This window comes from Triticum urartu, chromosome 1A (assembly GCF_056163025.1).
Source record: "Triticum urartu cultivar PI428250 chromosome 1A, HENAU_Tu73, whole genome shotgun sequence".
NCBI classification, from domain to species: Eukaryota; Viridiplantae; Streptophyta; class Magnoliopsida; order Poales; family Poaceae; genus Triticum; species Triticum urartu.
Window position 1 is genome coordinate 291573013 of NC_141873.1, and position 18737 is coordinate 291591749.

Genomic DNA, 18737 nt, shown 5'->3' on the forward strand with positions numbered 1-18737 from the left:
GGCATGTCCATGACAACTTCCCAAGTCCGGTTCGCCGGGGCAGAAGGAATCTGCAAGCCGGAGCAATGGAAAGAGTGTTTATGGGGAGATGGAGACTTACATGGGACTGGGGCTAGCCGGCAGCTGGATCTGAACGAGGAAGACGAGGAGCGCCTGAAAGAAGGAGGGGGGTCAAGAGGAAGAAGATGAGCGCTGAGTGAGAGAAGAGGATCGGGTGGGGTCGGGCGAGCAGGTGGGCCAGCTGTCGCACGAGGCCCACACCCTGTACTCGCCGCGTGCGACCGGCTGAAACTTCGGCCGGTCTGCCAGCCACAAACATTTACCTAAATTAATTAATGAGCGCCTTCCGCTCATCTAAAAATAAAAAATAAAAAAAATGGAACGCCTATGGTCGACCCTGCTAGAGTTGCTCCTAGCTCGAGCCCATCATTAACCGTCGGGCAGGGACAGACCGAGCTCGAAACCCTCTTCCGCCGCTCTGCCTAAACCCCACCGCCGAAATGCTCCTTCGCTCGCTCCTCCGCCGCGGCGCCGCCGCGGTTTCGGCCGGCGGCGGCCGCGCTCCCGCCGCGCGCCCGGACCCGCCCGCTTCCCTAGCTTCCCTCCTCCTGGTCTCCCGCTCCTACGCGAAGGCCAAGGGTGGGGGCAAGCCGGCGGCGTCCACTAGTAACCGTGGCAAGGTCCGTGTCAAGGATCCCAAAGGCGTGGCGTCCGAGGACGCATCCGCTTCAGGGGAATCCGCCGCATCCGCTGGCGGGGCAGACGAGATCGACGCCGAGTTCGAGATGCCCACCGATCCGCTGCCCCCGACCTACGACCCGGCGGTCGACGTCGGGCCCGGCGGTCGGCCGCTCTTCGCCTTCACCGACACCTTTGCGTCCTTCTCCCACCGCGGCGCCAATGCCTACGTCGATTTCACGTACGCACCCGTCCTTTTCCCTTGTCCACTGTCGTCTCGATTGGATCCGAATGCGGTGATGCGCGTGGTTATGTTAGATGTATTCGTTTTGTTTGTCAAGTTCGGATATCGGCTCTCATTCTCGTGGCAATTTTGGTGCTACTTACACCAAATAAAATGAAGTTTAATACTAGATGCCGTTGGTTAAATTGTGATACTAAAGTTTGTACTGATAAGGAAAATATAGCAGGGGACTTTGTAAGCATATCGATGTGACTAGGTATAAGGCTGTATACCCTGCATTTTTTTTCTATTTGTGTTGCTTCATCTCTAATCTAATGGTGAAGTATGTATGTGTTCTGCTGCCATTTAGACTTTCCCTTGGTTTAGTAATGTTCAAAGGTTGATGCCATGGTCACAAGCGTAGCAGTCTCATTCAACGTGATGATTTCCCCAATTGAACTATGTTGCTGATCGTCTAAACATGTGTATTTGTTTAATGCAACAGTTCCTTGTATCAACTTTAGGCCTCCTTTGGTTTGGAGGAATTTTGTAGGATTTTCATAGGATAGGATTTCTATAGGAACAATTCCTTCAGAGCTCTTTGGTTTGTAGGAATGAAATCCTATTCCTATGGAGGAATTCTTCCTATCCTCCACATTTCATAGGAAAACAAACATTAGCCTAGACTCAATGGAAAAAATCCTATGGTGTGAATCAAAGGGCATCTCTTTTTCTATTCCTATGCATAGGATTTGAGATGCATGTCATCTCATTTCCTATGACTTTCCTATTCCTATGATTTTCCAATCCTATGAACCAAAGGAGGCCTAGTATTTTTAGTCTTCTTCTGCAGCATCTTTTTCCTGCAATAATTTATTATACCTGTTGCACTGTTTATTTCATCTGATGCAAGCGATTGTTTACTATCATGCCTGCAATAGAAGGTCAATTATTGGACATGTAGGATCTGAGATGCTAATTATGATTATGGTCGAGTTCTCAGGTGTTAGTTGAGAACCCTTTTTGGGATATGAAGTATTTCTTTTCTGTCCGTTGTTTCAGTTTGGATGAATGGAAAGCCATGCTACCAGAGGGATTGCCAGCAGGGATGATGAAGGAGTTTCAAGACACGAGGCGGTGCGCTGTGATGGTGAGGGAAAGCTTCCTAGACCTGCGGGATAACTTCCGGAGAATTGTTGATCCGGCCATTACAGCCAAACGCAAAGGTGCGCCTGTACTTCTGTGATGTCATGTTACAGTGGCATATGCAATACTTGTAGTTTGCCTTGTCAAGTCTTAATATTTCTTAGATGAACAACGGCAGTATTTATTGGTTTATTTGCATCCTACAGTAATATTGTCATTGATTGCGCTATCACACTATTCATTTGTGTTGCCTTAGTTATTTCATTTGTGTTCCCTTAGTGAATTGACATACCCCTAACTGCCCGTTATTCGTCGATGATATTTATGTAAGGTAATTCGAAACTAAAATATATTTTATTACGATCTTTGAGTGTCTATTTCTTTAATAGCTATAATATCAAGAAGTGAAAAAGAGCAATTGAGATCAGGTTACTTATCTGTAGAGTTCTTCTTTTTTCCAGCCATGCTGTAGATTCTTTTCTACTGACTGCACATTATCATTATCAAGACATCCAATTTGAAATAATTATGTAGGAACATGTTCCCTCTAACATTATACCCTGGATTATTAGGTTATGAACTGGCCCTAATCTTCTTCCTTTTTGTATCTGTCCTCAGAGACCAAAAGACAAATTATCTTGGATGGCCCTCGGAGTTGTGGTAAAAGCATTGCACTTGCGATGCTTGTGCACTGGGCCCGTACTGAGGGATGGCTGGTGTTCTATGTTCCCCAAGGGAAGGATTGGACTCATGGAGGATTTTTCTATAGAAATACCTACAGTGATCTTTTTGATACTCCTGTACAGGCTGGAAAGGTTTTGCAGGTGCTAATGTCTACATGATGTCTGTATTTTGCTTTTTCCTCGGTATTTACGAAATTGCTTTATTGCAATCATTATGTTCTGTTACATCTTTCTTGTTATTTCATCTGTTCTGTCTCAGCACCCAATTATTTTGCTAGCTTGAGCTGGTTCACCATTCATAATGTATTAAGCACCTAATGCAGCACAAGTCATATACCACTTTGCATTGGTCGGTGGTCAGGGCGTATTCATTAACATCTAAACATTTACTATTATCCTTTTCAACTGGCAGAGATGTAGTATGCTTTCTTTCTTATTTAAAATTTTCTAAGTGCATTTGTGAAGAAGATTCAAAATTTAAGTATACCATAAGATTGCTTCTACATTTTGTTTGTAATTTGATACTTACTTTAAGTATTTGTTAATCATGCTTTACAACAACAACAACAACAACAACAACAACTAAGCCTTTTGTCAAAAACATGTTGTTAATGCTTCGTTTTTATTAAAATTAGTTGGATGGCATCTATTGTCAATGTTCCAGGGTGTGCAATGCTGCGCACATTGCGTCTACTTAATCTGTATGTGCAATACTGCTACAAAGGCCCCCCCCCCCCCCCCCCCCCCTGAAATTGTAATCTTGTATAACTAAATAGGTGATCCCCACTAACCTATTTCTCTCAACATGCAACAATGCCACCTCAATATGCATGGGGGAAAAGCCCACCTCAGCATGCAACTATGCATGGGAAAATGCTCAAATGTTTCAATTCTGTTATGCTACTTATATTCAATTATACAATAGTCATACATTTTCAGTTCAGTTCTTATACTCCCTTGGATCCATATTACTTGTCGCTCAAACGGATGTATCTAGCACTGAAATACGTCTAGATACATCCATTTGGGCGACCAGTAATATGGATCGGGGGGAGTATTATTATTATTTCAAATGTTCATGTTCATATAAGATATAACCAAATCTCATCGAAATATATTGCAAGCAATTCCTGCAGCAATGCGTGGGGTATCATCTAGTTATTTTAATTAGGTGAACACAATATCTTGTTGATGATTACTCACATACAATACATAACTAGGAACACACTACTATAACTAGCTGGCTGGGTCAATAATCTCTAACTATCTGTTTCTACTGTTGCGTCAGGATTTTTTGAAATACAACGAAACTCGCTTACAGCAGTTACCATGTCAAATTTTTGAGTCTATTCCCCTGGGAGAAGGTACTGGTGTTGGAATGATGAAAGGGGCTGACACAGTGGAAATGCCAGAAGGGTCCACATTGTATGATCTCATTCAAACTGGGATAACCCACTCGCATGCTGCAGTTGGTGTTGTAGTTCGTTTAAGAAAGGAGCTATCACATGTTAAAGATGTGCCTGTACTGTTTGCCATTGATCAGGTATGCTTATAGTGCCCATGCATGCGGCTTCTTTCAAATGTGATTGTTGTAGTGACAGTAATGATCAGTCTCAATAAATTATATTTCTTCCTTTTGCAGTATAACAGTTGGTTTACATTCACCGAGTACCAGGAGCCTGTAACTGTTAGATCCTGTCGATCTATCCACGCGAAAGAGCTTACAACGGTTTGTTGCACCAAAGCTGCTTACCTTTTTTAGCATTACCCTTCTGAAGTTGCATCCTCTCCGAAATTGCTTGTAATTTTCTCCTTCCAAAAGTGGCAAACACCTGTGTATCCTTTCAGTCAAACTTTTCTATCTTTGACCAAGTTTCTACTCCCTCCGTTCCCAAATACAAGTCTTTTTAAATATTCCAACAAGTGACTACATACGGAGCAAAATGAGTGAATCTACATTCTAGAACATGTCTATATACATCCGTATGTTGTAGTCCATTTGAAATGTCTAAAAAGACTTGCATTTAGGAACGGAGGGAGTAGAAAAAACTACTCCATCCGATCCATGTTAACTGTCGCTGAGTTAGTACAACTTTAGTACAAAGTTCTATTAACTCAGTGACAATTAATATGGATCGGAGGGAGTATCAAAATCTGCAGTACTAATAAACAATAGACCCAAAGTGGCCGGACCCTTCCCCGGACCCTGCGCAAGCGGGAGCTACATGCACCGGGTTGCCCTTAATAAACAATACTCTCTCCGTCCTATATTAATTGTCGTTCAAACGGATGTATCTAGCCGTATATCAGTGCTAGATACATCCGTTTGAGCGACAATTGATATGGGACAGAGGGAGTATGTGAAAATATATTTCTTGGTGGATATAATGATACTGATTTGTGATCGTACATGTTTTTTTTACAAACTTGGTCAAAGATAGAAAGTTTGACTTCTGAAAAAAATTAATACACCTTATAGAAAAGAATGGAGAGAGCTCTTTCTGGTTAGGCTACTGTAAAAAGCTTAAGGCGTTTTCCCTTTTCTGGTTATTCATTTTTCTTTACAGCCCTAGATTGTTCTGTTGTTTCATTAATCTAGCTGATAGCAGTGCTGTGATTTGTCGCATTAGATTCTTGGAGTTTGAAAAGCATTTCTTGTTTTTGTTTTTTCAAGTAGACACGGTGTATAGGTTTTAGTGTACCAAGAATTCTTAAATGAAATTTGATAGATCTGAGAATTTAGTTTGTCTTCATTTTGGTCTAAGAAATCAAATGAAGTTCTCTTATCATGTGGCACTGGTATTGCTGTTCTAACTACTTTATTATATAACTCGTCATAGCTAATTTTATTTGATAAATCTTCTCTTTCACCAACTTTGGCTGGTCTGAAAATGTACATGCATGATTTTTTAAGCCCTTCTGACTAAAATGATCACAACTAATTATACTTTATGTATTGCTTACTTCAACAGGTCAATGCTTATAGGTCAATGCTTCACAATGATATGATGGTAGGAGCCTTCTCACATTCAACCGCAGTTGGCAAACTAAGACAGGAGCTCCCGGATGTTCCTTCTGATGCTCGTCTGCTTTTTCCACGGTACACCGTAGATGAAGCAGAGACTGTGTGCCACTATTATATGAGGTACTTCCAAATAAAAATTCTGTCTAGTGATAGCTTTTGAATATTGTGCCATAGCCGGCAATCGCATGTGCTTACAGAAGCTCTGTTTGCGCGACCTGTGGCTTTTGAAATTAATTGAAGCAAACAATCATTTTGATCTATTTGTTGGGCAGGCAAAAGATTATTCGACGTGAAAGTTTTTCAGAAGAGAAGTGGAAAAAGATATACTATTTGTCAAATGGAAATGGCTCAGAGATGAGGTGGCTTGCTGCGTTTATATGAGGCAGTGAATACTTAAAGTTAATTAATAATCATAATGTTCTGTTCTGAGAACAGTCTGCAGTCCTGTAGCTTCAGGTGTTGTCTGGATGTTTGCACAAGATTTGTGCTTTGATTTGAAATCCCCGGTTATCAGTAATTTTGTGTTCGCTTTTGCATCTTCTTATGCAATTTCTGATGCCAGGAGTGATATAGTATAAGAAAGCTGCCACTTTGGTTCCAGCATGCCAATTTCCCACTGTTGTATACTTGTACTATGTCTTATGGAACTCCTGGGAGCAAATTGCTACCTAGTCAAATACCCAAGATTTTCTCCCCGTATTAGAAGTGTGAACATAATTTTGGCTGTGGCTCCAAATTTTATCCATGTGTTCTGACAACACATTCTTTATGGGTACTGGCCAGGATTATAGTGAGCTGACCTACTGAAGTAGGATAAGAAGAATAAGCAACTGATGTATAACTTTTGTCTTAGTAAAGCCTCTATGTTTTGGTTCAGATATACGTATACTTTTCCCTGTTGGTTGGGGGCCGTAGTGATCAAAGAATTTGAGTTGCAGGGAGATCTGTCAATGAGTTGAACTTTTTTTTTGAGGAAATGAATTGAACTTTATTGAAGAGGCACTTGCTACCAACTGAAAGCCTCCCTCCGTCTGGAAATACTTGTCATCAAAATGAACAAAAGAGGATGTATCCAGATGTATTTTAGTTCTAGATACATCATTTTTTATCCATTTTGATGACAAGTATTTTTGGACGGAGGGAGTACAACGTTATTTTGAGTCTGATCAGATAAGATTTTTGGCAAATGCTGTTTGCATCCTTTTCAATTATATATCAATCCTATTTGTGGTTTTGCTAGACTTATGTTGATGGTCTAATCTGTTAATTTAGCATCCTATGGTCACTCAATAATCTTATGACGACGAAGCTGCTGACCAGCTGACTTTTTGCACACGCCTCTGCGTTTGTGTGCGTAGTTATTGTGAAGCCTGTCGTTGCTGAGGATAGACTGTGGACTAAAAACGCAGATAGAATGGATTTGCCCCTCTAATACTCGGACAAGTTTTGATATCTACCGTTCTGAATTACTGGCTCTATATGGTTTTTGCTCCTGCGTTATTATCCATGGATCGCCATCTATCTTGGGTCACATATCAACCTCTTGATGTGGATTTCCTGCAGAAGCTTCTGACCTAATTCATTTCCGCGTCATTGATAATTCGTATCAATTCATTTGTAGCCCCTGCAGTGGAATCACGGTATGTAGTGTCGTAACGTCGAATACGTCTGTACTGTACTGTAATGTAATCTAACCTGCAAGCTACGCACGCACGCTTTGTTTTCCGTCGTACCAAATTGACCTCTATTTTAAACCTGTTCTGGTTCTGCTGAACGCCCCGGCCGGGAGTGTCATTGAATTTTCTGTTGCCAGGAACTGTAACAGGATACACGTCAATTTGCAAGCTTTTTGAGAGAGGCGACACATGTTAATCGCCCAGTATTCCCAAAAAATGTTTACGCGGGTTTTACAGGAGCCACAAATAAACATTTCAACCCTGGCAGAAATCTGAAAAGTCCTCGCGTCCCAAGCATTTCTATCGTGAATAATGCAGGGCAACTTGGTAGAAGGATGCAGAAACCCTCTCCTCCTTCCCGAGTGGTAGGCCCCAACCCTTGTCCCCTAGCAGGAAGGATAAGCCCGCACACAAGCTCTCCTCTTCCTTCCTCTGCCTTCTTCTCCCTTGGAGCAAGGAGCTGGCTCCTTGACGCTGATGTGCCCATGCCCATGTGTGTGAGTGCCCACCCATATATAGCTTTCTCCCTCTGGCTCCTTGTCCCCTTGCCAATCAGTTGATCCGTCCAGCACCAGCAAGCAACCGGGTTCAGGTTCAAGTTTGATCCTCTAGCTTTTTCGGTTGCGTCCGTCGATTCGTCTGCCATGGAGGGAGGAGGCGTTCCTTCCGCCCAGGACGTGTGGGACTGGGAGGTGCTGCCTGACGAGCACAGGAGCTTCTACGCCGAGACCAGGGCCGCATCCCGTGCCCACGACGGCGGCGAGGTTCTTGCCGGTAAGGAAAGGGCCCGATCAGCCCGCTCTCGATCACGATTTACTTCGGTTTCCACTCGTGTTCTCATCCCCGTAACTGCAATTGATCGCGCGCGTAATTTCAGATCACGAAACCGAGGAACCGATCCTGCCTCCCCCGTCACAAGTCGACGCTGATAATGTTGACGAGTGCAAGGACATCGGCGTCGACGTCGACGTCGTGCCGGCCGGGGCCAGATCAACCCAAGAGGATGAGGAACCCGCGGCGCCGGAGCTGCTAGTCTCTGACGGCGACGGAGAGGAGAAGTTCCAGCCCTGTGTCGACGCCAAGGAGGTGGACGATGATGGCAAGCAGATGGCGGCGGCAGAGGCAGTGGAGTCAGAGCTTCCTCCTCACGAGTTCGCCGCGGGAGAGGAGGAAGAGGGCAAGAAGGAGGAGGACGGGGCGCCGCCGGAGTGCGTGGTGTTCAGCGTGGGGAAGCTGCGCGTGAACGCGGTCGGGGCGCTGTGCTCGTTCGGGGTCGCGGCGGCCACCGTCTGCGTTTTCCTCGTCGGCGGCAGGCTGCAGCACCAGAAGCAGCACCAGCACCACCAGCAGCAGAAGATCCAGCTGCAGTTCCTTGGCGATGATAAGGTTTGCTGACTCGGTCCCACCTAATCCAATCCAGAGCATCAGACTCCTTTTCAAATTAGTAACTCAACTTGAACCAATTACAGTATCAATCAACTGCGTTTTTTTAGAAACACACTACAAACACTCACATGCATGCACACGCACTCACCCGCATACGCTCACCCCCTATCTCTATTGTCATCTTGTCGAGCCGGCAGATCTTCAGATTGACGAAGTCGCCACGGAGCCTCGTACTCCCTTCGTTCGGAATTACTTGTCGCAGAAATAGATGTATCTAGACTAATTTGACAGGTGCACAGCCTAATTTGACCAGTTCCAACACGGAGTTTTTCTTCCCGGGTTTGACCTGACCGGATCGGCGCCACGCCATTCCCTTCTTGTGCAACTGAATCTTGAAATAGCCTAGGATTGAACTTGAAGCTAACTAGTCATTATTATTTGTCCAAGAGAAGCCTTGCTGAAGTAGATATGCTTGTTGATTTGTGGATGTGCAGAGAATTCAGCAGGTGGTGCAGCAGACATCGAGGCTGAACCAGGCTATGTCATCTATGATGGGGGCAGGCGCGTCCACAAGGGCCAACATATCGTTCGGTGGCTTCTACGACGGCTTCTGATCCACCCGCCCGTGATTCAACTCTCGGATCAAGCACAAGCTGCTGGATTCAACTACGTAGATCTGATGAAGAAAAAGCTAGCTCATGTTATAGCAAATCGACAGCCTTGTTAGTAGTTGTCATGTACTCCAACGTATAACATAGATCACGCCACCTGCAAAAACAAAAAAAGACATAGATCACGTGTTTGTACATAATGCACGATATACTGGATGTAAATAATTGGGAGTGTTGGACCGTGGCCGGGGCCGGCTGTATGTGTATGCACATGAGGATGGATTCATTAATAGATTTGTTATTAAGTTCATAGATAAGGGATCCGATGAACGATGATAACGAGGCCAAGAAGAAAGAACTCGCAGAGTTGATTGAGTACCTTTTGGAGCTGGACGAGATCCAGTGCATGCAAAGGTCAAGAGTAAATTGGTTACAGAAGGGTGACCGCAACACAAGCTTTTTTCAGGTGTACACATCAACAAGAAGGAAAAAGAACTTCATTAAAATGTTAAAAATAATGATGGTGAATGACTGGAAGGCAATGCTAACTTGAACCCACATATCCAGAGTTATTTTGAGCACTTATTCACGTCTGAGGTGAACCAAACTGACCCGACATTATTGGCAAAAGTTGAAACTAAGGTGATCGAACATATGAATTCAATGCTCCTGGCCCCTTTTACCGTTGATGATGTTGGTAAAGTTGCTTTTAGTATTGAGGATTTGAAGGCCTCAGGACCAGATGGACTCCATGCAGTTTTTTTAAGTATTGGTCTCTTCTTGGTGATGAGATCACACAAGAGGTTTTGATTGCTATAAAATCTAGGGAAGTTCCCGTAGAATGGAATGATACATCGATTGTGTTGATACCTAAGGTTGATAATCCAGAAGTGGTAACTCAGTACAGACCCATAAACTTATGCAATGTTCTCTATCAAATCATTTCTAAGATGCTTGCCTTACGCCTGAAAAGTATTTTGCCTGAAAAATTATCTCACCAACTCAGAGTGCTTTTGTTCCTGGGAGACTAATCACTGACAATATCCTCATTGCGTGTGAGTGCGTGCATAAGATTAAAGGGCCATTTGCATTTTCGTCCCTAACTCGAAACACCTAATCAGATATATCCCTAATTCGAAAGCCTGCTCAAAAATGCCCCTCCGCCGTCATGTGCCCTTATAGAAATGCCCCTCCGAGCCGTTTCCGTCCAGTCAAGGCTGTTTGACCGCTAACGTGCCGTTTCTTTGACATTTTTGCCCCTCCTTCCGTACATCTGGGCCCAACTAACCGGTTCACTCTCTCTCCTCTCTTTATTCTTCCTCGCGAATAGGGGAATTTTTGAGCACGCACTGGATCGGGCGTTTCTGCGGTTGGAGAGAGAGGGGCAGGTCGGGCACGGCGTGGTGAGCGATTTGTACGTCGGGCACGGTGGGCATGTCTTCTACGAGCTCGTCGGTGGCCGCCAATGTAAGTTTCAGTGTCGATTTGGGGGAGATATGGGCATATTGCGGAATTAGGGTTCATCAATTTGGGTTTTTTTGCTGTTAGGTTGATAGTGTCGGGATAGTTCAGTTTCAATCAGAGTTTTACATCCCTGATCTGACATTCTGTGGCCTTGAGGTTCGGTCGACGCGGTGGTGCCCTGGCCACGGGCTTATTCGTGCACGTCGCGTCGCCTGGGGAGGAGCAAGCTCCGGCAGAAGGTTTCTCGGCTGCCCTCTTGATGTAAGTGTTTGGCTTTTAAGCTTGATTCGATTCTGCTCTTTCTCCTCTTTCTAATTTGATCATTGATTTTGCAGCTTCATGATGAATGTGACTGGGTTATCTGGATTGACCCACCACCGACCGAACGTGTTGTTCGTGCATTTGAGGAGCTTCATGCAGGATTGGAGAAGAGCTGGCTAAAAGCTCATGATTTAGAGAGAAGGGTGATGAGAAGAACAAGAAACTGAAGCTGAAGATGAAGAAGAGGAACGAGCTTATGCAAGCATGGGAATTTATCATAATTCTTGGTATTAGCATTTTGGCCACATTTGTTTCTAGGTGGTGTAATAATCCATACTAAATGGATTTCTGTTTGTAGTGTATGCTGTGATGGAGCTTAGTTTGGGAATGTATTATCCCAGAACAATGTTGTGATTTGAGAATGCTGTGATTTTGCTATAGATTGAAATATTTGACCAAATGGTGTGTTGTGACAAAATAGCAGCTCACAAAATAGCATAAATTCTAAATTCATCATTGCACAATCAACATTGCACATTAAAGATAGCAGCTCACAAGTTCACCATTAAATAAGTTCATAATTTCAGCATCACACACTTAAGATAGCAGCTAACAAGTTCACAAATAGTTGTTAAACAACAAAAACAACACTAAATGATTCCAGTCACAGATCTTTCATCTTCTTGCTCCTGGTGTTGCAAGCAGGGTTAGTTAAGAGCCTTGAACACCTCCTTGTGGTGACAGTTTTGCTCACTTCTTTGCTTAGCTGGTTGCTTCCAGTTACAGATCCTACTGTAGGATCTGGTGCACACTTGAGCCTCTTCTTGGCTGATGACATCCCTCTATCAGCTGCCTTTTTATAGTTCTTTCTTCGGCTACAATTGAAATTAGAATATTAAATGAAGCAAAAAAGGAAATGAGAACATTAAATGAAGCGAAAATTGAATTGAGAACACCTGTTGCAATTGCACCTTACAGCAGATGACACCGTTGGTGCATCCGTAGCAATTGCAGCATCAGGTTCAACCTCTGTAGCATTTTCAGCATCAAGTTCAACCTCTATAGCATTTCAGCATTAGTTTCAACCTCTGTAGCATTTTTAGCATCAATTGCAACATCTAATTGACCATCTGTTGCATTTTCAGCCCCCCGGTGTTCTTCTTCCCAAAAAGCTGTGTTAATGGATTCCTTGCAGTGAGTGCCACGATAGCCAAGCCTTCCACACCTGCCACATTTCTTTATCCTTCCTCCATGTCCTTTTCCCTCAGATTTTGCCCTAATTCTTGTCTTCCTAGGTCTACCAGGGGCCCAATTTTGCAATGGAGTAGACAATTTAAACCCAGGGTCCACCACATCCCATTGTTGTTTGCCCTCCATTGCAGGCAAATTTTCAGCATAACTAGCATTGAATCTAGCAACAGAAAAGTACTCATGTACATACCGATCAATCTCACTTACTGAGCCTCTCATTGAAGTAATAAAATACAAATCATGTATGCAAGGCTGACCAGTTAACTGCCACTTTCTACAACTGCAAGTCCTAGTTTCCAAATGTATTGGATATCTCCACTCTCTCTTTTCCTTGTCAACTGCTGTGATCTCTGCCTCATATGTGCTTCTCTTCACTATCTCCATATCAAGGTCCTTAGATTTTGCATGAAGCATTTTCATGACTTTGGGGATTATGATGTGGCCAATGAATGTAGCAGCTGCAATCTGCTGTCTGAGATCAAACTTCTCCATTATAAACTATCTTATTTTGTCTAGCAAGTCCACAATGTGTACACCCTTCCATTTTTTAATCTTTGAATTAAAGGACTCAACTAGATTATTACTAACACAATCTACTTTACACACTTCATTGAACAGTGACCTTGCCCATAGCTTGGTGTGATGCTCCTCTAAGTACTCCTTCACACCAACCTTACTGCGCAACTGCCTAAGATGGTAGTTCTGTTTCTTTATGCTGTATGTCAATGAGCAGGGCCATCAATTTTCATCAAAGAATTTTCCTCTAAACTTTTTGTGAAATTTGCAGCCAAATGCCTCATGCATTCTCTGGGCTCCACACCTGGGAACACAGCTTCCACTGCAGTCTCCATGCCTTTGCATGCATCACTGTGGATAACAAGACCTGGTGGGTGTCCTATAAGCTCTCTTAAATTCTGGAAAAACCAAGTCCAACTCTCTATATTTTCACCCTCTAGAACTCCATATGCAACTCGGAAGATCCAATTGCAAGCATACACAGCACATGCACTAACTAGTTTCCCTCTAAATCTACCATTTAACGCAGTGGTATCTACTGCAAGATAAGGCCTACATCCATTCAAAAAAAACCTTGCCAACATGCTTTGAAAGAAACAAATACTCTTCTAAAGCACTCTTTCCATCTACTCTTCACATTTAGTTTGTACTGTAGAATGTGTTTATCAATGCAAACTACACTGCCAGGAGATGCTTTCCCCACTTCTCACTGGCGCGCGTCGGTCCTAAACAAACGGTTTTTTACCCCTTTCCGCGACGACATTTGGAACCGTCCCAAGTGAGTGTGTGCGATAGGGTGTCCTTCCCACACGACCCAGAAATCGTCTGGGATAGGCCCTCCTGGGACCCAGGCTGGGGCTGGGCGAGGCATCGAAACCCAATCATTTCCGTAGGTATGTACATCCCACACGATAATCCGAGAAAATCATTTCCGTAGGTATGTACATCCCACACGGTAATCCGAGAAAATCATTTTCGTAGGTATGTACATCCCACATGGTGAATCCCAGAAAAACATTTCCATTCGTATGTATATCACACACAGTCAATCCAAGGAATACCTTTCCGTTCTTATGTACATCCCACACAGTCAATCTAGGGAAAACGTTTCCGTTCGGATGTACATCCCACATGGTTTTATCTATACGCTCGCGTGTGAAAGGTGTAACTATCACACACGCTCTGCCTTGGTTAACCGTTTGCTTTCATTAACTACATCACACACGTTTTGATGTAGAAAACTGTGTGGCATTGGGCTATCCATCGCAAGCGCTTTTACTGCTAGAGCCGTTTGCAAAGGTCCATGACCGTCTGCTCTATTTTTATTTTTGCCTGTAATTTATTATTCTAATTGGAAATTTTGAAATACGAAACATGCAATTCAAATTCTCAGCACAATGGTTCAACAACGAATCCATAAATAAAATTGCCAGTACAATATGTTCAGTAGTTACAGGATTAGGCAGCAATTAACTATGATGAACCGCAATATTTAAAGGCGATAAAGGTGAAGAGACAAGTGTAAATCATTTTGACTGCCGACGGTGTTGAAGAAGTGGAATGCCCATAATGTGCCTTCCTGCATGCCATAGGCACGAACCACTTTTGTCCAACCCCTTGTGACGATCGCCCGCCCATCCTTCACCGCCTTCAGGAAGACTTCTAGAGCACTATCATGGTAGTATGAATTATATACTTTAACCTTAGTTGCCTCCACTCTGGTCATGTAGTTTGCAAGGTAATCATCAGTAAATAGCTTCGGAAACCACTGAAAAGAGAAAAATATCAGATACTGAGGTCTAATAAAGTAACTTGTTGTGGGCAGAGGGAAAATGCAACACATTACTTACCATCCTAAAGTTCACTGTTGTCTTCGACAAAGTGTAAATAAAGAGCTTAATTCCAATCACCCGTTTATTTCGCCTAACAATCTTTCTTAGTTTCTCACTTGACGCTTGTTCATGAATATCTCATTGCACCATATGCAAAAGGGATCGAAGCGTGGATCAGTACCCCTCATATATGTACCTACAAGCAACCAGTAAATGTTAGAAGCTAAACTAAGATTGCACAAATGATGTAAAATACAACTACCTATGTTCCTAAGTACAAGTATTTTTTTTTGAGATTTCAATATCAACTACATAGGATGTATATAGAATTATAGATATAGTTTAGATTAGAATCTAGATTCACTCATTTTGCTCCTTATGTAGTCTATATTGGAATCTCTAAAAATACTTATATTTAGGAATAGATGGTGTATAAGACATGGGATGCAGCTAACCTCGACGGCAAACAACAACATCGCCCATTGTAGCCCTATGTAAGTACATGGAAAGCCAATGTTAACTACAACAGGGTCAACATCCACCAAAAATAGCAAATGGTAATAAAACGACATCATCTGTAGTGATATCTTCATTTCGAAAGAGTAGCGCGGTAGCAAAGGGACGGATTAAAAAATGGATACAACTGTTAATTGCAACATGCTTAACAACATCCTAATTCATGTTTTGTAAGTTTGTAGCCATTGAAATACAACTCTTTAAAAATGGATACAACTATTAATTGCAACAGGCTTAATGGTCATTGAAATCGGTACTGATAAAAATGCAATTGGCAGAGTTAAACATCAAAGGGCAGGTGCTGCCAGAGTAGATAATGGCCCAGTTGTCTATAAAAAGGTAGGGAAAATAGCTCAGACGTGTTAGGCATGTTTACTACAACATGCTTAATACATCGATAGTACAAAACATAGCCATTAATTGCAAATGGTATTGGTAAGATTGAACTGGTGGGTACATACTTGGTAAGTCCTGAGAGGTAGCTGCTGGGGCACTTCATCTTGGCCAGAGCCCGCCCGAAGTCAGCGACGGCGGAGGCGAGCTGTTCCTCTAGGTCGAAGCATGGATCAGTGCTGACATGTGTACCTACAGGCAACCAGTATATAAACGAAGTTAAACTGCAATTGCATAAATTATGTGAAATATTGTAAGACATGGGATGCAGCTAACCTTGACGGCAAACAAAAGCATCGGCCGTTATGACCCTGCGTAAGTACATGGACAAGCATGTTAAGTACAACAGGGTTAGCATCCACCAAAAAAGCAAATGGGGCAGCATCTCTAGTATATCTTCATTGCGGAGAGTAGCATGGTAGCAAATGGACAGATTAAAAATGGATACAACTGTTAATTGCAACAGGCTTAACAACATCCTAAGTCATGTTTTGTAAGTTTGTAGCCATTGAAATGCAACTGTTTAAAAATGGATTCAACTGTTAATTGCAACAGGCTTAATAGACATTGAAATCGATACTAATAAAAATGCAATTGGCATAGTTAAACATCACAAGGCAGGTGCTGCCAGAGTAGAGAATGACCTAGATGTCTATAAAAAGGTAGGGAAAGTAGCAAAAACGTGTTAGGCATGTTTACTAGAACATGCTTAATACATCGACCGTACAAAACATAGCCATTAATTGCAACTGGTATTGGTAAGATTGAACTGGTGAGTACATACTTGGTAAGTCCAAAGAGGTAGTTGCTGGGGCACTTCATCTTGGCCAGAGCTCGCCCAAAGTCAACGATGGCGGAGGTGAGCTGTTCCTCCGGGTTGAAGCGTGGATCAGTACCACTGACATGTGTACCTACAGGCAACCAATAAATGGGTAGAAGTTAAACTGCAATTGCACAAATTATGTGAAATACTGTAAGACATGGGATGCAGCTCACCTCAACGGCAAACAAAAGCATCGGCTGTTATGACCCTGCGTAAGTACATGGACATGCATGTTAAGTGCAACAGGGTTAGCATCCACTAAAAATAACAAATGGGCAACATCTCTAGTGATATCCTGAGTCATGTATTGTAAGTTTGTTGCTGGTATTAGTGAAATTAAGCTGGATACGGTAATATTTGAACATCACATAGTGTGTAGTACTGAAATAAACAAGGCACGAACATGCTTAATACATTAACCGTACAAATCATAGCCATTGCAAGTGGTATTGGTAAGATTTAGCTGGTCAGATCTTACCTGTTAAGTCCTGGGGGGTAGTCGCTGGGGGACTTCATTTGGGCCAGAGCCTGCACCATGTCGGCAGCGGCGGAGGAGGCGAGGTGTTCCTCCGGGTCAACACGCACAACGGCCATCGCGCCATGGACCGCCATCAGCTCCCGGCGGGGGGAATTTGGAGGCATGAGGATGTTTCGCAGGTGCCATTTAAGCAATCAGACCAACGATGTGATAGATATTGGTGGGTTACCTGACTGGATCCGAGCAGAACGTAGATGTGGTTGAAGCTGTGGTTGCGACCGTGGCGGTTTGACATGCCGGTAGGGGGAGGCGCGAGGGAGGGGGGATACTGGGGGGAAGGGGATGTGGTTGGAGGAATAAATTTTGAAACCGCGCGCCTAATGAAAATTTCGGTGCGAAATTTGAAACTTGGGCGGGGGAAACACACAACGCAGACGAAGCGCGTAAAATACTCGTGTGCGAGAAAAAAGAAAGTTGGCAAATCCCGTCTCCAAAAAAACGTACACGTGTACTTGATTTTTTTGGGTCAATGGTACGCCTGGTTTATTAGGAAATATCGCACAGGTAACTGACTTATGGGTCATTAATGTTGGGGAACGTTGCAGAAAACAAAAATTTTCCTACGGTTTCACCAAGATCCATCTATGAGTTCATCTAGCAATGAGTGATCGGATTGCATCTACATAACTTTGTAGATCACGCGCGGAAGCGTTCAAAGAACGGGGATGAGGAAGTCGTACTCGACGTGATCCAAATCACCGGAGATCCTAGCGCCGAACGGACGGCACTTCCGTGTTCAACACACGTACGGTCAGCATGACATCTCCTCCTTCTTGATCCAACAAGGGGGAAGGAAAGGTTGATGAAGATCCAGCAGCACGACGGTGTGGTGGTGGATGCAGGGCGTCACCGCAGCAGGGCTTCGCCGTTATACTGCGAGAGGGAGAGGTGTAGCAGGGAGAGGGAGGCACCAAGACTCAAGGGTGTGGCTGCCCCCTCCCTCCCCCCTTTATATAGGCCCCCTAGGGGGGCGCCGGCCCTAGGAGATGGGATCTCCTAGGGGGGCGGCGACCAAGGGGTGGAGTGCCCCCCAAGCCAGGTGGGGCGCCCCCCACCCTAGGGTTCCCAACCCTAGGCGCATGGGGTGGGCCAAGGGGGGCGCACCAGCCCACTATGGGCTGGTTCCCCTCCCCACTTTGGCCCATGGGGCCCTCCGGGATGGGTGGCCCCACGGGACCCTTCCGGTGGTCCCGGTACAATACCGGTGACCCCCCGAAACTCTCCCGATGGCCGAAACTGCACTTCCTATATATAATTCTTCACCTCCGGACCATTCCGGAACTCCTCGTGACGTCCAGGATCTAATCCGGGACTCCGAACAACTTTTGGGTTACTGCATATTCATATCTCTACAACCCTAGCGTCACCGAACCTTAAGTGTGTAGACCCTACGGGTTCGGGAGACATGTAGACATGACCGAGACGGCTCTCCGGTCAATAACCAACAGCGGGATCTGGATACCCATGTTGGATCCCACATGCTCCTCGATGATCTCATTGGATGAACCACGATGTCGAGGATTCAAGCAACCCTGTATACAATTCCCTTTGTCAATCGGTACGTTACTTGCCCGAGATTCGATCGTCGGTATCCCAATACCTCGTTCAATCTCGTTACCGGCAAGTCACTTTACTTGTACCGTAATGCATGATCCCGTGACCAGACACTTGGTCACTTTGAGCTCATTATGATGATGCATTACAGAGTGGGCCCA

The 18737-nt window shown here is 44.0% G+C and overlaps 2 protein-coding genes across 2 annotated transcripts; both read left to right on the forward strand.

Moving 5' to 3' along the window:
• Positions 1-419: 419 nt before the first annotated feature.
• Positions 420-6454, forward strand: LOC125507502 (mitochondrial 28S ribosomal protein S29-like protein). Its single transcript, XM_048672065.2, has 7 exons — positions 420-919; positions 1964-2127; positions 2666-2871; positions 4019-4273; positions 4373-4459; positions 5703-5875; positions 6028-6454. Exons 1-7 carry the CDS (start codon positions 501-503, stop codon positions 6134-6136), a joined length of 1413 nt encoding a protein of 470 aa, XP_048528022.1. The 5' UTR covers positions 420-500; the 3' UTR covers positions 6137-6454.
• Positions 6455-7858: 1404 nt separating this feature from the next.
• Positions 7859-9738, forward strand: LOC125507491 (uncharacterized). The gene is made up of 3 exons (XM_048672059.2): positions 7859-8205; positions 8309-8817; positions 9312-9738. The coding sequence occupies exons 1-3, from the start codon at positions 8076-8078 to the stop codon at positions 9429-9431; spliced, it is 759 nt and encodes a 252-aa protein (XP_048528016.1). The 5' UTR covers positions 7859-8075; the 3' UTR covers positions 9432-9738.
• The last annotated feature ends 8999 nt before the right edge of the window (positions 9739-18737 follow it).